The following is a 20916-nucleotide window of genomic DNA, read 5'->3' on the forward strand; positions in this document are numbered from 1 at the left end:
CACATGCTAAAGTAAAAAAAAAAAAAAAAACTCATACAAGACGAAAATTCAACTTCTTCAATTTCTCTTGTTCTTTTTGTTTTATTATTTCCCACTCTTATTTGTTTTCCAAATGAGGAAAATTAATCCAGCAAACCTATCAATACGACATCTCCTTATTACTTCTTTATTCTCATGATTTTCGAGATGCTTAATGCATGTAAAAGGCAAAAAAGGAAGCCAAAGATGCACCGACGATTGACCCAATAACAGGCATAGTGACGGTTGAGGCGCTGGCTGGTGCTGGAGCAGGTGCTTCTGTAGCCAATACCACATCCATGGATGCTGCAGCTGCAATGAGGACAGCACAAGCGATCTTCTTCATGTCCATAATGGTAATTTAGTTATTTCGGTGAAATCTTCAACAAATTCAAAGAAGTATCTCACCGAAATGATAGGACTTGAAGAAGAAGAATAGGAAGAAACGAAAGCAAATTACTTTCTTCTTATGTTTTGTTTTTGCTGGCCTGAGTTATAATGTGGGTATTAGGAGGTATTTATAGTGGAATGGTCTCTCACTTGTTAGGGCAAAAATAGTTAAAAGCTGTTAAATTAGAACGTGAAATGTGGGTTAACGTGTTTGGATTTGGTACGTAATAATGGCTCGGTGTTTTGAAGAGAAAAAAGGATCATTGATTCTATTGGGGGCCAAGACTTGACCTCCATACAAGGTGTGGGACTAAGAGCCATCTCCATCTTGGTCAAGGTCTTCTCCACCATTTCACACGTTAAGGAAATGTCAAAATAAGAAGATGATAAAAAGACAATTGAGTTCACAGTTGACCGACTAATTTTCTTCCAAGTCTATTGTGAATAATGTTCTTGGTTCCAACAAAGTTATAACTTCGGTATCACAACTATGTAAGCAAATGGTTACAAATTTTTTTCTTTTGTTTCTCATAGAGCGAGGCTTGGTGATAGATTAGGGCAAGTACTTCCCGTACTAGCTTCAGTGAGTAGAACTATCGTGGTCGCAAATTCAAATTTAAGGTTAGTCAACAAAAAAAAAAACAAATTTAAGGCCAAAATTTTGCAGCCGCCCTACATTTTCGAAGTTAATTAACCATTGGGCTAATCATGCCTACGGTTAGCCTATTGGTTACTATCTACGATCAATACATATTTCTTTTAGTTCCCAAAAAAATAAATAAGATATAATTCGTTCAATGACAAAATTTGTTTTAGATATTAAGATAATGTAACGGCGTTTAAACTTAAGACGTCTTAAGACAAAACTCAATATTTATGATTTCTTTAGATGATTTTTATTATGCTTAATATAAAAGAATTACCCATATGGGTAATAGACTTGAACTATTTTTACCTTTTCTTATAGAATGGCGTATCTTTTGTATTAAATGTCAATAGTGTCATATATGAACAAAGAAAAACTGGAGTAATAAAGACTGGACAAGTATTTACAACTTGATTTTTGAAATTTGAACTAGAAATGTTCTCAAGTCACATAACTATTAAAGTAGTCAAAAATGTCTTAGGACTTCGGGCGGCTACTAACTACTAGACAAATGTACATTGGCATACACTTTCACTATAAAACATAAGCAACTCTGATTACTCGCTTAAACAGAGTGGATTTATTCAACCAACGCTTAGTCTAGCGAAAGACTATACTAAATTCTACTCGTCTCAGTTACCTTAATTTAGATACCAACAACCACAAGTATCATGGGTTCAGGCGTATCACATTGGATTTCACCACACGTGAGCCTTTAGTCTGACGGTTTGCATCTCTACTAATATCTTAGGACACTGCTCAACAAAAAAAAAAAATATCTTAGGACACACAGATTTAGAATCATAGTCCAAATGACGTATCTAATTTTATTTCATGTAATTATACCACAATATTTTAATAAATACTATTTATACCACATTTATTGGAGTCCTACTGGTCAAAATAAAAAGATGATGAAAAGAAAATTGGGTTCACAGTTGACCGACTATTTATACAACTTCCATATCACAAGTTCAACTCTATGTAAGCTAATGGTTTCAATTTCTTTTTCTTTTGTTTCTCATAGAGGGAGGTTTGGTGATAGATGAGGGCAAGTACTTGGGACACTAGCTTCAGCGAGCAGAACTATTGTGGTGGCAAATTCAAAATTAAGGCCAAAATTTATACTTTTTTTTTTTTTTTGTTGAGAAAGGCCAAAATTTATACTGGTCCTACATTTTCAAATCCAAAAAAATAAATAAATTAGTTGTCTACTACCGACAACAAGGGATGGCAAACCATCCGGACCAACAGCACAAAGACAACTATTCATCCGGTTCGGGCGAAACGGGCATAACTCAAATTTGTCTGTTCGGACAAACAAACAAATATTTCGATTTTTCTTTTTGAAAATGTCAAAAGAGTAAAAAAAAACTTCTCAAAACAACAAAATTAAACACACCTAGATTGAGGATGGTCATTAGAAAGAAGCTTCTCAAAGAAAAATCAAAAGAGAGGGGCACATCAATTATGATTAAGAGTTGGGCTTCTTCTAATTTCGAGGATGATATGGAATAGCCTAATCTAAACTAACACAATCATCTTACTCTAAACATCTAATGGTTTCTATTTATTAAGGGCGGGTAACAGACAACCTAAACGGTCGGATTCGGACAGTACACCGGTTAGACCCCCTCGATCGCGTCCGTCCACTAACCATATCGGGATGGCGGGTTTTGACCAGCTCGGTTACCAAACATCCACAAACCCTTCAGACGTGGGGGTACCGGGCCACGGGCCAAAATCCCACCCCTACCCACAACCCAAATTTTGTCTCGTTAACTAACCATCCGGCTAATCATGCCTAAGGGTTGATTATTATCTACCGGAAATACTTATTCCTTTTAGTTTTCAAGGAAAAAAAATACTTATAAGATATATTGACTGTAGAGGAAATCAACCAAAAAGAAAGCATTGTAGTACTCAAATTGAAATTTCAGAGTGTCACATAGGGATTTTTGAATTTTTCATAAAAAATTCTTTCCACAGCAAAATTTAATTTGGATATTAATGTGGTGTGACGGCATTTAAGTTTAAGTCTTCTCAAGATAAAACTCAATATTTATGTTTTCTGTAGATGATTTCTATCGTCTGCTCAACATAAAAAATTACCTATATAGGTAATACACTTAAGCAATTTTTACGTTTTTTTATAGAATTTAGTGCCTTTTGGGAACATCCGACTGCTACTAACTACTAGACAAATGTACAAATACAATGACATAGACTTTCACTATTAAACATAAGCAACTCTAGTTACTCTGCTTAAACAGAGCGGATTTGTTCAACCAACACTTAGTCTACTAAAACACTAGACCCAAATCTACTTGTTTCAGCTACCCTTCAATGGGATTTTAGATACCCACAAGTATCACGGAGAGGCGTTTCAAATTAGATTTCATACAAACTCATCACCACAAATGAGATTTTGGTCTGACAGTTTGCATCTCTCTGTCCAGTATCTTACGACATACGGATTTAGAACCCTAATTGGAGTGGCGTATCTAAACTTTAATTAATGGGATTAAACCACAATATCCAAGTCCTACTGTACTGAAATTTCACATAATGAATCTAATAACATTTTTTAAGAATAATTTGTCACCAAAATCATCTCCACATTGAATATATAAAAATGTAAAATTACAATACAAGTAGAGCTTTCTTTTCATAAAAGTGAAAATAGAGACGTACCACCACACTATTGTACTCCTTATATATAACACCCACTTTTCACAACCCGTCTCAGACTATTCATCCAGCTCTACCGACGTCCCTAAAGAAGATAACGCTGAAAACACGAACATCGAGGTTAATCGGGCGGCTTCCTCATAGTGGACAACAGTCAACCGAGGCGAATGCTATTCTTTGTCCTTATAAGTAAGGTGACACGTCTTGTTCTTGTACGTCTCTTCCTCGACACGTGTTATCACAAACCTTTTGAAACACGTGAATTATTTTTGGCACATCAGGATTCAGGTTAAAGATCAATGCCATCTCTGTGACCTAGAAAAAAGGAGATTTATCTTTATGTGTTGAATAGCCGTTGGATTAAAGTGGGACCTACTACATAAGAAGACGTAATCAACAGTGTTACCAGTTTCAGTGTGGGTACCACTGGCCGTAGCGAAAGGGCAAAGAAACAGAAGTCGAGTACAGATTTCTCTCGACTACTATAAATTCATGTTTCACTCCAGATCACAATTACACCATAACCCTAACCACAATCACATATTCACATTCTCTCTCTCTAGAACTCTATTTCCTCTTTATCTCTCTACATTTACTGTTCTGTCGAAATGGCTCAAGGTACTAGAGGTGGTGCTTTAGCATTGATCTTCATTATTGGTGTTGTGTTGTTGTTTACAGTAAGTGCAGTAACAGCACAACCTGAAATTGCACCATCACCGTCAATGGATGCAGGAGCAGGAACTGCTGTTCAAGTGTCTGGAGCATTTATTAAGTGTTCTATCTTCCTATCTCTCATTGCTGCTTTTCTCATGCAGTAGTTGATAATTAATCTGAGAATGATTCGATTTCTCTCTATTATTTTACTAGTATATATATGTTTCTAAGGGTTTGTTTGGTACTCTGGGTCCGTGTAGTGAGTGGGTCAGTGGCCCTAATCTATATAGAGATTATAAGAGTTTGATTACCATATATGAGGTGAGGAAGAGATGATTAGTGTGTAATTTGATTTGATGTATTACTAGATATGAAGATTTCAAGGGTTAAATAATATTTGATTTTTGTTGTAAACGTTGCAAATTTTATTTGGTGTTGAATTGTCTAAACCAAAATCAAGAAGCAAAGGAAATGACCAAAAATTCCATAGTAAATTAACCCAACAAGGATGATGAAAATGCCCAGTTATTTTTAAACATAGCAATGGGAAAAAAGAATCAATAACCTAATCTCACTAATTGGATCGATCGATACTCACAAGAAAATGAGGATTCATCAGTATAGAGTTCTCTAACCTATAGAGATGACTAATGAAAAAATGCAGATATAATTTCAAAACCTCCACTAAAATTTTATTAGGAAATAATGTGTTTCTGTGAGGAAAAGACGGTCTTATACAACATTATGCACCAAATGTTTAATACTACAAGATGAGTAGTTAATGAATATATATATATGCATTCAATCTGTGCTCTACTACTTAAACAATGAGGAAGAACAAAACTCTAATCTAGAGAATTTAAACAAACAACATATTAATACCCTCATATGTAATCATACTCTAATGAAATCCATAGAATAGGTTATCTTATAACTACCGACCTGATTCTGAAGAAGGTTTTTAGGATTGCTTCAATGTTGTTTTCGGATTTTTGAGAGGAAGGTTATTGTTGTTTATCTCGGTTCGTTTCAGTGGAGACTGCTCCGCTGTTTTGCCTCGATTCAGCAGCTTTCGCTGAGCTAGAACGTTCGGATTGAGAGAATACAACTAAAATGTGCATAAGGGCAGTGACAATAGCTAAGCTGGTAATCGAGAATGCAATTCCTTTCCATGATGATAATAGCGAAGACCATTTGAAGAATTTTAGTAATCCGAATAGAAGAAGACATGCCCAACTCGTAGCAACCTGCTCATGTGAGATAAGAAAAAAAAGGGAATGAGAAGATTAAGCGAACAACTCCAAAAGAGATAAGAATTTGGCGTTTGGAATTGCCATTTTGGTTAGATTTGATATAAGATAACAATAACAGTAAAAGACAGGTATATTATATATGCATTGTTATCGATAGAAGGGAACATTACCACTAAAGACTTCTTTGGTCGACCCATGTCTTGAAGCTGTTGTTCGCCGAATGTGTCTTCTGCTATATGCTTATCCAGTAAAGCATCCTGACAGGAAAGTACAGCAATGAAGGAAAGAAAAATACAAGAGATTAAAGATTGGCAAAAAGCACAAAAGGCTTCTCTAACAGCAAGGATTTTGGGTTGGAAAGTCTGAATCACAAGGCGAGAAGAATGGACAAAACAAAATCTGATTTACCTTGGCTACAAATACATCTCGACACCATTGTGCAACGCCTTCTTCTGTCTCAGGTAATTCTTTCATTAAATGTCGTTTGATGTGCACATGGATCTGCGAAAATGTAAAAATAGTACTCAACTTAGAAAACCAATCTCAAACAAATTCATTCCTGATTCGTACAATTAACATGGTACTCGTGTTTACTTATAACCCCTCAAAGACTGGGACGTTGTCTCTTCTCGGATCTATTCTTCATATTATACAACCTGAATCTTCAACAAGCTATTGCGACCAATACACAATGACTAAGGTACTCTTTACTCTTTAATATCGAAGAGAAAATTAGGCATAATTCTCAGGTTTGAAGAAAGGAAATGAGTATTTTTCTTTTGTCATGTAAATCACTAAATTGTTAATCACACAAACAAACAAAAGCTCTGAGCACTCTCTAGTCCACCATTATCCAAATCAATAACTAGCTATGTTTGTTAGTGGTGCATTTTACAGAGCCATATGTTTTAGGCCCGCTACTGCTCTAAATCGAGTGATAAGATTATGGTACGAGTGATTCACCATGGAAACTTCATTACAAATATTAACCCATCTAGAATGTTGACAACCCCCAAAATCAAGAATTGAAAAAGTTGGAATGCTGGGCTAATTCAGTCTAAAATGTTGGAATGCAGTAATTCAATTACGGCATCTTTATTCTGATATATGCGACTTAAAAGGATATCCTAAACCATTCAGCAGTTGCACCGGAATGGAAAAACACGCAAATCACTTTGAAATAAGGAATGCACATGATCCTGAGCTGCATATTCAACTTGCAACAAGTTCTTGGATATGATATACTTACCACGGAAGGTTGCCCCTTCAAAATTCTCAACATCGTAGGTGAGGGCTGATTTTTGGGAATAGCAACCGTTGCATCATAAATAGCTGGAACAAACGAACGCATATTACTTACTGATGCAACAAACCCCTGAAAGCAGCAGAAACTGTTAGAAAACATATACCTTTTGTGTGGTACTCTCCAAGATCATAAGCTATACATCTTCTCAGTTCAATATCATATGCTGCCCAGTATGTTTTATTTTCTGTACGTCTTTCCGAGGTGTCAGTGTGGGCGGAACTATAACTTTGGCAGCTAATAAAACAATCTTACTCCAAAACAACATATTCTTGGATTGTTGCTTCTAAGCCATCTACTATAACTATGGTGAGTCAGTCTGATAATCTTAGTGGAACAACATTTTGAAACAAGGAATTTCGAATAGTTGATTATGGACTGATAGCACTGATGTGCAACCCACAAAAAGTAAACGAAACTAGACATAACAAAGAAAACTCAAAGAAACAATTTAACTGAGTTGTTCACAGTTCCACTAGGCTCATCGGAGAGCCTGAAGCTAATTTTTAAAAAATAGACGAAGGGCTTCCCAGTTCCAATATACTAAATTTAACATAGTTTCTTTTTGTTAAAGTCAAATTCTTTTTTGGTTCCCAGCACTTATTTAGTGGAATAGTCACATACAACACGTTATCTAAAGATCTCGTTAAACCACCTCATACACGAGACTTACGGCTAATAACGCCTTAACTTCAGAAATTTTCACGGCATACTATCCAATACATTAGGCTGGTGTCAAATACTGATGCCCGTCCATGTCACATAGCTTTAAGATTTCGGAGTAGGCCGTTATTGTTAACATAGTACAGAAGCAAGAAGTTTCAGGACATAAGAGTTAGTGTCAGTGTCACTCGCTAATCAAGTACATCAATGATTAGGTGCTCCAAAATCAAACCAGTGTGCTAAAATTTGAGTTGACCATAAAACGGATTGTTAATGCTCAAATTAACAATTATTATATCTAAAACTATCTAACAAATTAGAAATGAAAGACTGTTGTACTGTTCAGAATACCACTACACAACTGGTGCAGTTGTCAGACAAAGGACAGGAAGAGAAGCTAGCAAAAGCAGGGCAGAAAAGATGACGATAAAAGGAGAATCGAGGAACCCACAAGTCTTTTTACTACTCAAAAGAACAAAAATTATACCTTGGTACGAGGAATTAGGACATTTCTGGGCACAGGCAACCCCGCTGAAACTGCATATTCTTGAGCAGCTAAAAGTTTTGCTTGTGTAAATCGAGTTCCCTCTACAAAAAGAGCCAACCAGAAAGGACGAGGAAAGTCCTTCAGTCCCTGAAGGCCTGACTGCATTGTGAAATAAGAAAAAGAACTAGATGAGATGCACAGAACAAGTGAAACTCAAGAAGCATGTATTAAGCTGTGGACTTAACATATTATTGTACCTTTAAGGTGATTTCATCCTTGGCCCAACTTCTTTCTAGAAAAAGATATTCAGAGAACCACATTGACCAACCAATTACCTGCACACATAAACCAGATCCTTTATTTATAGAGAATCTACGAGACTATGACTGCAGAAACCGATATAATAAAACTGAAACCTCGGATAGAAACATATAATTTGATCTGAATCAATAAAAACACCTTAAAAGCATGAAGCAAGAGCAAGTCACACGAATGTCAATTGAACATAGATAAGCAAGAGGAAGTCACACGAATGTCAATTGAACACACAGTAGGCATCTAATAGGTCTCCTATTTCATCACTTTCCATTATGACCTCTTGAGCATTAGTCACTATTTCAGTCTTCTAAGTTAACTTGAAATACGTTTATTTTTTTGCTATTGAGAGGATGCATCTCAAAGTTGCAAGTTTGAGAAACCATGACATTGTTAACAGCTAGACATGACTATAGTATGAAATCAATTAGTGGGTTTAATTTGGCAAAACAGTACAAATAAATATGACAGAGGGACAAACCAACCGGAAGGAATTTTGATGACTTCTTCATGACAGCTAGTGCACTACCAAGGCAACCTGATCTCTGTAAGTAGATATAAAACACTAGTAAGTTGTTCCGGTACAGTACATTAGATATATCAGCTATCTGTGGTAATTTGGTAGAATGTCTTATAAATGTAAAGAGGAATTATACATATATTCACAATATGCACCTGAGCTAAAACCCAACCAACAAGCCAATCAATATCACTTCTGTGATTCGCTATAAGTAGTGCATGCTCTTTACCTGGAAAAACCTTCAAGTTATTTACAATAGTTGCATACTTTCCTCAGTGGGCAAGTACAACAAAAGAGTAGTTGCCAAAAAGAAAAAGACAAAGCTCAAAATGCAGATTCTGCTTACCCATTAATTTGAAAGTTTCAGCATCCATATAGACTTTAATCTGCAACCACAAATCTATTAGTTTCTTCAATAAAACTACAAAGGATCATAAATAAAAGACTCCCAATTCCACTTTTTTGTAACATGTTACCAAGCTCCACCTATTAAGTATTCTATTTCACCATACTCTATCTCTAGCCGGTGAGAAGTCACGACTCGAGTATACAAATGGGGTTAACAAAGAGAAGGGCAGCCTAAAAACTCATCGTTTTTCCCCCTCGGTGAGGAATCTAGAAATGTACCTCTAAAACAAGGCTAAGTACTGAGCATCAATAGTGAGGTACCATGAAAATAACACTTGCCCACCAATCAGAAGCAAAGGAAAAAATGACAATACCTTGACATTTGCCCACCAATCAACAAGCCAAACAAGCTCTAACCACAACAATTCTGCAACTACTCTGTTGATTCTCCTATACATACTCTTAGAAATAGGACGAACAAGAACAAAGCAAAGTGCCTGAAAATTATAACCACATAGAACACAAAAAATAGTCGAAATTCAGCTTTACTCTTTATAAATCTATCAAAAATTAATCCTTATTAGTGAAATCTCAACACTCAAAATGTTTCATTTCAATTACAAACAACAATCATTACACAAAGAGATTCATATTCGCTAAAGTGAACCTAAATCCATAAGTAAGTTGAATTTAGAACGCCTGAAGAACTTGTAACTGAAATCTAATACTTTTTTTTTTTTTTAATGGAAATCTAATACCTAGAAATGGAAATAAAGAGAGAGAGAAAGAGGAAGTGAGGAAGAGTGTGTGTGAGAGAGAGAGTTGATCTATAAAACCTGAATTAGGTTAACGATGAGGCCAGAGAGAAGGAAGAGTAAACCCATCGGAACCACCACTGCCGCAGCTGCGATCGCCATGGCTCCAAACGAACCTTCTGAGAACCACAAAAATGTAGAGAGAGAGAGAGACCTAAATAGTGTTAATTAGTGTCCTGTGTTTACGTTTATGTACCTCGAAATTTGGTCTACCTTCCTTCCTTCTCAAATCAATGCTACTACGCCTATGGTATTCTATCTTTCATTCAATTCCCTCTCTCTCTCTCTCTCTCTCTCTCTCTCTCTCTAGATCCTTTCTGCTCTGATATAATCGCCCTTCCAATGCCAGATAGAGTTTAAAAGAAGATATTTGTATTGGACCTCTACCATTTACGCGTGTTAGAATTCACCCCTCCTTTCTGGAGTAGCATTTAACAAAGAGACCCTGTTTGGATGGAATCGAACCTACGACATCCAAGATTTTGGAGTTTATGTAAACACTATCAACCACTTGGGCAACAAAGTGTTGACGATTAATGAGTTGTTAAAATTAATATATTAAAATATAATATCAATGCCCTTTGACTTTGGAAAGTCAGGCGTTCTGTCTCGAACGGGTCAGCACAATGGGTCTCAGACTTGCCTAGTCTAATACCTTGCTTCTGGGCTAGGATTGGTCCAGTTCGAGGGTCTCAGACTAGGGTAACCCAAAACTTATCTTCATCCGTTTGAGACTTGTAGAGTTTTAGGGTAGATCTTGAGTTAGGGTTTCTTGAAAGGAAGTTCGATCTAATCTTGCTAGATGTTTTTTCTTTAGGGTCTAATTTTAATCGGAAGAGAGATAGAAAGATCCTGAGTTAAAGATAAATAGTAAGTAGCCATGATCTTCCTCAAACTTGGAAACTTCAAGTTGAGGAGTTGAAATTAGACATCTGACCATGAATATTTGTTCTCTACGAAGTTTGATGTTTTACCCAAAAAGTGGATAAGAAATTTTAGAAAGGGAAAAAAGTAAGAAGAAGAAGACACAAAAAAAGAGGAATTAGGGCAGTTTGGTTTGGGAGAACGGGTGGGAAAGTTGTACCTGTCACAACCATACATCTCATTTTATGTCTAAGCTAAATCGACAAATTGTGAGTTTTGATTTATTATTTAACTCTCTTTCAAATTTTAAAAGGTGACATTTGATATTTAGTAATGTTGGGAACTTTCGTAGATTATTATGTTGAGACATCTAACGGTTCCCACAAATCAACTATTAAAATTTTAATTATTCTATTTTTAAACTTAGAATCAGATCAATCCATAAAGGATATGGCTCTTGATTTGTTAGTTTTCTTAAAGCACATGGTAATAAAAGGACCTAGTTTTTTCGAACAAACAAACAAAAGAAAGAGAAAAGGAACATGACAAAAAATTAGGCAGGAGAAATAAGGAGTGCAATTAAAGGATACAATTTGGTAATGTGCTCATTTAGTGCCATTTTCTTCCCAGCTACCAAAAATTTCACACTTTCCAATTTTACCGGCCAGCACGGTTCTCTCTATTACAGCAACAACTTGAATTGAGATGGGAATCTGGCACAACACTCGTAGCTTTAAAGCACCAATCTGGTCTAGTTTTGCTATAGACAGTCTAGGAAGTTATGGTAGTGGGATACATGTTTGGAAAATGAATGGGGGACTCCCAGGGGCATATTCTCAAGTGGACTCTCCCTCACAGGACAAGGCCGTTTTGGTCTTTTCCGTCTGACAAAAATTGTGGAAAGATAAAAATGACTTTGTCACTGTGAGGGGAGTACATCTGAGAGTATGCCCAGGGAGTCCCCCTATCATCATTGTACATGTATAGTATGTGGATATAAAATTCGAACTCTTAGCACTAAATGAAAATGTTGTAATAGAATACGTTTTAACGAAAATGGAACACAACAGATTAATGTTGCTCAAACGGCTAACACAACTAAATCTTTTGGATGTCAAACAATACATATTGTTTAAAGTGTGAAATTTTTGCTAAAATGTTTACTATTACAACTTCGTTGTAGTTGTATTACTAGGCACTAGCTAGTTAAAAATAAACGTTTCGAAAATTGAGATCTTATATTCGTATATTTGTGTGTATTCCCACTTTTAGTGATTTCTCTAGACTGTTTATAGGAATAAACTAGACTGACTGGTGCTTTAAAGCTATTAGCATTGTGCTAGTATGTATGTCATCATCTACATCATTTGGCAGATTACTATTATCCTGTAACAATTGAAATATAGAAAAAAACAAATTAAAATACTAGTATGTAGGTGAAGGAGTACAATTGCTATTAGCATATGATAGTGTTTCAAAGAGATAAATTGCCTAACTAGGCAAAATTCTAGAGGATTCATGTTAAGAATCAAGATAATCTAGTTGCTTTGAAGATATAGGAAAATAAATACAAGAATATCACCAAACAGAGTGGTGAAGAGGTTAGCCATTAGTTGGAGATATAAACTTGAGTGATCTTACCGTTTCCACTTTTCCACTTGACCCACTCGTCCACCATGACATTGGGTCGAAAACAAATCCCGAAATGGAACAAGGGAAGACAATGTATTTTATAACAAATTAATCTTCAAAAAGAAAAAGGGAGAAGCTCTAAAAAATCTTGAACCAGAAAGTGAAGGCAATTGAACATGGAGGGAACAAGAAAGATTCAACCGAAGAAATACTAAAAAATCCATTTTTGTTAGCAAAAGCAAAAATGGAGGATCATAAAAGAAGGAAGAACCATCATTCTCACCTGATAGTTGTGTAGATCGAAATGCAAATGGAGCTCCAATACCCACAGTAAGATGAACTCTCTTAGATTTGGGAATCGTACACCAACAAAATTGAAAAAAATAAATGGATCCCTCTCTCTCTCACTACTTTATTTCTTTTTCTCAAAAGGAGCAGAGAAGGCAATAAATGGTACGGGTCTGGTAATTCAAAAAAAAAAGGGAAAAGAATAGAGGCCATCAAAGGGTGTTTTGGCGGGAAATTACCAGATTTAGAATGAGAAAAGAGATTGTTTCACACTTTCACTGTTACCACATGTATAGTGACCCAGCCATATTAATAGCATAATTCTATAGGCGCCCATCTTTTTTTTTTTGTTGAGAAGTACAGAAATGGAACAAAAAGAAACTACTGGGAAGAAAACAAGTTCTAAGATGGGATTAGGAAGGCAGGAAGTGTATTTCACACTCTCTTGCACTTACATCGTCTAGCCTATTTCGCTAGTTTATCTACCTGCTGGTTTCTGGTGCGTGGGGTGTACGTGAAGATAACACGTTTGAATTGCGAGGTGAGCTTTTTATTTCTTCTGTGTGACCTATAGATTGCCAGTGAATAGTAGTTTTAGGGTTGTTAAGGTGATGTATGATACTCTGATTGTCGCCTTCGATCTCTATATATTCAATTTGCTGCTCAACTGCCCACTTGATGCCTCGTAAGATCGTTTTGCTTTCACATTCTTCTGAGTTTCTTCCTCTAGTAGTATCTGATAAATCTACTTTGAATTGTGCTTGGTAGTCGTAGATAATGCATCTGATTCCTGCCTTTTCTGTGATTTGTTTGTATGACGCATCCGTGTTGATCTTGTAGAATGGGAATGGCGGTGGTGGCCAATTGGAGTGATGACCAACCGATCAGGTTACAATAATAGTCAATATCAGATCGGTTTGAATCTTCAAACTCAGGAAAATATATGCTTCACTGTGTTTGTATCATCTAGCTCTTAAGTGTAGAGTCAAGAAGCGCTCAAATCACCACCTAATTACCCGTCGATCGAACATTACTGTGTAACAACCAACCATGTTGGAATCAGAGTCGGTACCAGATCAGTTTGAATCTTCAAACTTAGAAAATATATGCTCCATTGTGTTTGTCTCATCACGCTCTTAATTTCAGTGTTAAGAAGTGCCAAAATCTAGTTGCGGATGAATGAAATATTCTCGTTTGAAACTTTTAGTTACAAAACACTAAACTAAGAAGTAACTAGATCCAGGTATCGGCTCTTCTCAAGTAGCTGTCAACCCAGCCAAGCTACCTGATCTGGATTAAGACTAGTTGCATAAATAGATGGGACGCTCAAGCTCGATAAGGGAGACTGGCCAGCTTTATAGACAACTCTAAGTTGAGAAATGAAATAATTTTAAACAAGGGTATGACCTACCTATCTGCAGTCTATGAATCAAAGTAAGTGATGCAATAACTTCTAATAATATATCAAATTCATGAGCACAAAACTTGAACAGAAACAGGAAATAGTATTCTTCAGGGATATAAGACTAGCCCAACCCTAAAGTTTAAATTATTCCAAAAGGGAAAAACTCCTACAAGTTTGACTTCTAAAAGGTTCTCTTTTTCATCATCAACAATAGCTAAGACAAGGAAGATATAAATAATACCAATAGATTGGTAATTAGCCTCCGCCAGATCCGTACTTCTTTCCAAATACGATCAGCTGCAACTTGTCGTAACCTGCAAGAACACCAGCACCAGCAATGGCACGGAGGATGTTTGCTCCTGCACCCTTGAAGAGAGATTTGGGTCCCTCGTTTTTCACAATTTGGTTGAAAGCTTCGAAGGAGCTCTTGTACTTGACTGCTTCACCGGAGGTCATCATCATTCTTCTTCGTACGGTATCAATGGGGTAAGATGCAAGTCCAGCACCGTTCGTGATCAGCCAACCTAGCCCGAAACTTGCAAAAAAACTATCCTGTAACGGCCCCAGACAAATAAAATATTAAAAAACATGAAACAGAAATGAATCAAGGAAGGTATAAACACAAAACAAATATAAGAATGATGACGGTTCATGGTTGATTACTTTACACCATTAGCTGAAAACTAATTAGGACAAAACTACTTAACCTAAAGACTGACAATTATACGAGTTTAACTAACCTGCAGGTTTGAGGGAAGAAGTGGCTTCAAAGAATCATACAATCCGAAGTATAAACCACGGTAAACTATGATTCCAACACAGGAAATGTTGAATCCACGGTAAAGTCCAGCAACACCATCTGACTTAATGGTCTTCTTGTAAACGTCAACCAACCCATTGAATTGTCTCTCTCCTCCTTTCTTTGCTGATTTTGCATCATTAGCAAGACGAGTTCTAGCATAATCCAGAGAGTAGACGAAAAGGAGAGAAGATGCACCAGCAGCACCTCCAGAGGCCAAATTACCAGCAAACCATTTCCAGTAACCATCCCTGTCTTTCTTGAAGCTAAATAGCCTCTTAAAGTAATCCTTGAAGGCAAAGTTCAAGGCCTGTTACACATGTCAGACGACTGAATTAGATTATAACAAAAAAAAATACAAAGAGGAAAAGATCATTTAACAGTCTAAAGATGACCAACCTGAGTAGGAAAGTAACGGATCACGTTAGCAGTGTTTCCTCTCCATAATGACCCAAACCCTTCATCCTTGATTGTTCGGCTAAAACATTCTCCAATTCCCTTGTAGGGTTGAGAGAGTCTGCCGGTCTTGATCATTTCATCCTGGTTCTGAATCAAAAGCTTGACACGCTCGATAGGAGCCGCAGCAGTTTTGGAAACAGCAGCAGAAACTCCACCCATAAGGAAATCGATAGCAAAACTGGCCAAACCTTTCTCAGAAGGAGCTTGGACAAAGACAGGTGAGGCACCTGATGGAACCATTGACATATTCTGGCTTAGTTGGCATGATTGCATCATTGGGTTCTGGAGTCCCACGTTGCTGTAATTTCCATAAGCAAAGCGCCTCTGGTACACTGAAGGCCTGTTGTATGCCTCCTGGCCCTGAGAAAGGGTGGATCCAAGATGGAGCTGGCAAGCTACCTTCTGAACCACAGATGGGAGTTGCGGCTTTTCAGCCATCATGTCTTACAAACTACGAAACCTAAATAATTAACAAACACAGCACTAGTCAGAATTGGACAAATTGCAATGTAAGATGACTCCTTCAGTAAACAAACCAATTTTACAATACATGATGAAGTGTTTTTCAGAAAGGAAAAAAAAAAGATAAATACTTTCTAGGCCACATCGCTGCTACTAAGGAGTTACCCTTGGTGAATTTACAAAATACATTCTACTGATCTAGATTAAAAACAAGTCAATGAGAGACCAGATTATAATGTTTTAGAAAGGGTTTCACTTAGCATAAATAAAAACCACTTTTCGGTGAAGCAGCCTATTTTGTGTCATTTGAAAAACCCTTTTTTTAGGTAGCAGAAGTAATCGTGCTTCCATTACGATAGTAATTACCGTCTACCACTACAAACTCTAGCATGAATCCAAAGCATTTTCACTTTCTAAACTAAAGCAACTCAGCAATCAGTTAAATGGAAATGCATCCGTAATCCACTAAATCAGAAGAGCCAGTCAAGATTATATGCTTCCTTTACCAGGTAAAGATTATAGGAACAAAAGAGTTCGAATTGAACAAATCCTACTTATGAAATTCAATCAAAGGTCAGATCTATGAATCAACATCTGATTTGATATAAAATAATCACATAACAATGATGATAATAAAGAAGATCAAGCAGAAAACATCTCCATATTCAACAAAAAACGAAAAGGAAGAAAATCTTGAAGAGCTTATAATCAATCACCTAACAAACAAAACCTTGTTATAAGATCATATAATAAAAAGGATCGATAAAAGAGAAAGAAGAACGGGAATCATACCTCAGTTAGAGAGAGGGAGAGAGACAATAGTGATATTAGGGTTCCTCTCCGTCACTCCGCCTCCCACTCTTCAGTAAAACGAAAATGTGAGACTTGAGAGGGATTTTAACCAACCAGCACGGGAGGCCGTTCCAAGATGAGTGGACGAGATTAAGTTAAGGGCTGACGTCACCACCAGGCTCATTCAAACTCTGGTCGGGCGTCGGGTATAGGGTTTGAGTTACGTTCCGGGTTGGTTAGGTTGGGTTTCTCCTTCAGTCCCTCATTTTTTGTGTTTCAGCCCCTCATATTTTGTGGTTTGCTTTTGATACTTTAAACTCAACATGTAAAGAGTTTTGTTTACTGTGTGAGCTCGACTATCACAAGCTAAACCAAACGCGTGAGCATCCCGATGTACTGGCTTGCCACCTATATTTTAGGTTTTTAGATGCTCTAGCACCAAGTGTGTGAGTATCACATCCCTTAAATTTTAGAGATGAATTGTCTTTGGTTGCAATATTATTTGTGTCAAACTGTCGTCTGCATTCCATACTATCTTCGCTTTTGCCACCTAAGTTTAAGACTCTGGATACCGAATTTTGCTCACAATGTGAGCTCTTACAGGAGCGGCCCAAATGCGTCGACAACCCATGGTACATTGCCTTTCAACTATCACATCAACCAAGCAAGTTGTTATAGTTAAAGGGTGTAGGTGACGGATACTCGTCTAACTGATCACTATTTACATCTTTTATGCAGCATATTCCAATCTTTAAAACAAGATTATTGTCCTCACATCATGCCGTCATGTCTTAGAGATGTTCATATGAAGGTGTGTAACCTAGCCTGCCCCACAACCCAGACCTCTTTTTGCTCTTTCAATATTCTTTCCGCACCTGTAACTTTAGTTGATTTCGTTTCATCTAATGCATCTAAACAATACGATTTCGAATATACTATAAGAAATAACGTACCTGTTAACTGTGACTGCTAAATTGATCCAATTATGATAACAATTTTTTGTCCGAAATCAATTAACAGGATTAGAAAGAACTCTAACTCTCTACCTAAACGATAAACAGTTTAACCAAAAACAAAACTTCTTCGTTCATAGAAATTCAGGAAACAAAACTCATGAAGTTGTACTTTTTTCATCATCAACAATAGCTAAGATAGGAAGAAATAATTAATACCAATTAGATTGGTAAATTAGCCTCCGCCGGATCCGTACTTCTTTCCGAAGACGATCAGCTGCAACTTGTCGTAACCTGCGAGAACACCAGCACCAGCAATGGCACGAAGGATGTTTGCTCCTGCACCCTTGAAGAGAGATTTGGGTCCCTCGTTTTTCATAATTTGGTTGAAAGCTTCGAACGAGCTCTTATACTTGACTGCTTCACCGGAGGTCATCATCATTCTTCTTCGTACAGTATCAATGGGGTAAGATGCAAGTCCAGCACCGTTTGTGATCAGCCAACCTAGCCCGAAACTTGCAAAGAAACTATCCTGTAATGGCCCGAAACAAATAAAATATTAAAAACATGAAACAAAGTTGAATCAGGAAAGGTATGAAAGCAAAACAGATATAATAGGATTGAAAAGATGATAGTTGATTATTTCATACCATTAGCTGAAAACTAAATAAGAGAAATCCTAATTATTGTAAAGACTAATGATTTTACGCATTTAACTAACCTGCAAGTTTGAAGGAAGAAGTGGCTTCAGAGAATCATACAATCCGAAGTATAGACCACGGTAAACAATGATTCCAACACAGGAAATGTTGAATCCACGGTAAAGTCCAGCAATACCATCTGACTTAATGGTTTTCTTGTAAACGTCAACCAACCCATTGAATTGTCTCTCTCCTCCTTTCTTTGCTGACTTGGCATCATTAGCAAGACGAGTTCTGGCATAATCTAGAGAGTAGACGAAAAGGAGAGAAGATGCACCAGCAGCACCTCCAGAGGCCAAATTACCAGCAAACCATTTCCAGTAACCATCCCTGTCTTTCTTAAAGCTAAATAGCCTCTTAAAGTAATCCTTAAATGCAAAGTTCAAGGCCTGTTACATATGACCACCGAAAAAATTAGTTATTAAGTACATAAAAAAATTGATCGACGAGTGTTTAACAATCCAAAGATGACAAACCTGAGTAGGAAAGTAACGGATCACGTTAGCAGTGTTTCCTCTCCACAATGAGCCAAACCCTTCATCCTTGATTGTTCGGCTAAAACATTCTCCGATTCCTTTGTAGGGTTCAGAGAGTCTGCCAGTCTTGATCATTTCATCCTGGTTCTGGATCAAAAGCTTGACACGCTCAATAGGAGCAGCAGCAGTTTTAGACACAGCAGCAGAAACTCCACCCATAAGGAAATCGATTGCAAAACTGGCCAATCCTTTCTCTGAAGGTGCTTGTACAAATATGGGTGATGCACATGATGGAACCATTGACATATTCTGGCTAACTTGACACGTTTGTGTCATGGGGTATTGCAATCCCATGTTACTGTAGTTTCCGTAGGCAAATCGCCTCTGGTACATGGAAGGACCGTTACGTGCCTCCACCAGACTTTGAGAAAGACTGGAACCAAAATGACCTGCTACTTTTTGGGCAATAGTCGGATGTTGAGGCCGTTCACCCATCATGACTCACAAGTTACAAAACCTACAAAAAATAGTGGTAACAAACATAACCATCTAATCAAATCACATATCCTGGAAACCTAGATCCTAAACAACTCTATTATTCAATTAAATAATTCCGGTTATATCAATAGTCAAAGCAATTAGACAAGGTAAGGAACCGAAACAGCATAACTAGATTAGTTATCACAGTTCAGCTCTTCTGGCAAGATAAATTGAAATCTAATTCTTCTAACAGGTCAAGTGATAACTATCAATTAAGATCATTGGACTTTCAGATCAGCATACAGTTCGGTTTAGACTCACAAAAGTAAGAAATGTATATCAGATCACATCAAATGGACAGATTTACAAACTAAACAGCAAGAAGATAATTTGATTTAAAGTACATCAGTAAGGCAAAAAAAAAAAAAAAAGCACCAAACACCATCTTAACAGTAGATACATCAATATTAAGATCAGAGATCTCTAAATAACTAATCAAATTTTGGTTAAACTTAATCAAAGATCAGCGATCTAACAAACCTTCTACTAAATCTGGTACACACAATTATTATGAAACCCTAACTTTTAACGATTCATCAAAGAATGTCTAGACCAAAATAAGATGAAAGTAAATTCAAATCAGAAACTAATCCTAACAAATTATTCCTAAGAAGATTAAATAATCATGATAAAAAAATAGTACTATATTACCTTAGGTAGAGAGAGAAAGAGAAGAATCGCTCCGCCTCTCGCTACTCGAGAAAGGCGGGAAGGTTGGAGAAGGAGAACGTCAGAGGAGGAAGCCTCGATCAGCGGACTTAGGTCATTTTTTTAAATGTAAAGATATTTTCAGTCATGGTAATATCTTGTGTATCCGGAAGTAACATATTTATGTAAACCTATTTCCCGATTCACTCTATATTTTAAGAAGTCCGAGTTTTAACTTTTAAACCGTTAGATTAAATACGAATATCAAAATCATTCCTTGTGTCACGAATTAATGGCTAGAAAACCGGTACTCTTATTTTTAGAATAGACTCGCCCATACACGTATTTCTCATTTCTGAACATAATCCAACGGTTGATATTTACTTAAAGATGTAGCTAAAAGCGCCCCTAAAAAATCAAAGATTGAAATCCCTCTCTCTCTCTCTTCTAAAAAATCATGCATTTTACAAACAAAAACTCAGACTTCAGAAAGACAGACAGACAACATCTATACATAGAGTCAACAGTTGGCAGCCCAAGTGGTTCAAAGGTGTTGACGTAAACTCCGGGAAGTCTTGGAGGTTTCAGGTTCGAATCCCATAGGAGGTGGAATCTTTGGGTATTTGAATTTAGATTAGAGTATCACTATTTATGGATGAGATGGTTGAAATCTCAACAAATGCACAGGAACTCATATTTTAGACTTCTACTTGCCAAGTAAAGAAACAAAATTAGAGAGGGAGGATGATAATATAGCCAAGGAGTTTGGGAACAAGATTAGAACCCCTGAGCTA

The 20916-nt window shown here is 36.8% G+C and overlaps 3 protein-coding genes and 1 pseudogene across 5 annotated transcripts; all 4 read right to left on the bottom strand.

Annotated features, from left to right (window-relative positions):
• Positions 1-53: 53 nt before the first annotated feature.
• On the bottom strand, positions 54-502 carry LOC147545622 (arabinogalactan protein 23 pseudogene; annotated as a pseudogene).
• Positions 503-5066: 4564 nt separating this feature from the next.
• Positions 5067-11132, bottom strand: LOC147545623 (1-acyl-sn-glycerol-3-phosphate acyltransferase PLS1-like). Of its 2 annotated transcripts, XM_086638106.1 has the most exons (12): positions 10300-10451; positions 10125-10222; positions 9663-9785; positions 9287-9326; positions 9096-9169; positions 8906-8965; positions 8363-8440; positions 8106-8264; positions 6902-7027; positions 6061-6153; positions 5823-5909; positions 5067-5646 (listed from the first exon to the last, which is right to left on the bottom strand). In XM_086638106.1, exons 2-12 carry the CDS (start codon positions 10203-10205, stop codon positions 5404-5406), a joined length of 1164 nt encoding a protein of 387 aa, XP_086494232.1. In that variant the 5' UTR covers positions 10206-10222; positions 10300-10451; the 3' UTR covers positions 5067-5403. The 2 variants fall into 2 exon arrangements, with proteins under 2 accessions (XP_086494232.1, XP_086494231.1); XM_086638105.1 differs by having other exon boundaries at positions 10125-11132.
• A 3194-nt stretch (positions 11133-14326) lies between these two features.
• Positions 14327-16879, bottom strand: LOC147545624 (ADP/ATP translocase, mitochondrial-like). The gene is made up of 4 exons (XM_086638104.1): positions 16805-16879; positions 15491-16010; positions 15033-15401; positions 14327-14844 (listed from the first exon to the last, which is right to left on the bottom strand). The coding sequence occupies exons 2-4, from the start codon at positions 15989-15991 to the stop codon at positions 14548-14550; spliced, it is 1167 nt and encodes a 388-aa protein (XP_086494230.1). The 5' UTR covers positions 15992-16010; positions 16805-16879; the 3' UTR covers positions 14327-14547.
• An 875-nt stretch (positions 16880-17754) lies between these two features.
• On the bottom strand, positions 17755-20334 carry LOC147545625 (ADP/ATP translocase 1, mitochondrial-like). Of its 2 annotated transcripts, none has more exons than XM_086638107.1 (4): positions 20126-20334; positions 18935-19451; positions 18479-18847; positions 17755-18289 (listed from the first exon to the last, which is right to left on the bottom strand). In XM_086638107.1, exons 2-4 carry the CDS (start codon positions 19430-19432, stop codon positions 17993-17995), a joined length of 1164 nt encoding a protein of 387 aa, XP_086494233.1. In that variant the 5' UTR covers positions 19433-19451; positions 20126-20334; the 3' UTR covers positions 17755-17992. The 2 variants fall into 2 exon arrangements, with proteins under 2 accessions (XP_086494233.1, XP_086494234.1); XM_086638108.1 differs by lacking the exon at positions 20126-20334 and adding an exon at positions 19955-20112.
• Positions 20335-20916: the final 582 nt, after the last annotated feature.

This window comes from Eschscholzia californica, unplaced genomic scaffold (genome assembly GCF_041429995.1).
Source record: "Eschscholzia californica isolate CP2 unplaced genomic scaffold, dmEscCali1.0.p SCAF_4, whole genome shotgun sequence".
Lineage (NCBI taxonomy): Eukaryota > Viridiplantae > Streptophyta > Magnoliopsida > Ranunculales > Papaveraceae > Eschscholzia > Eschscholzia californica.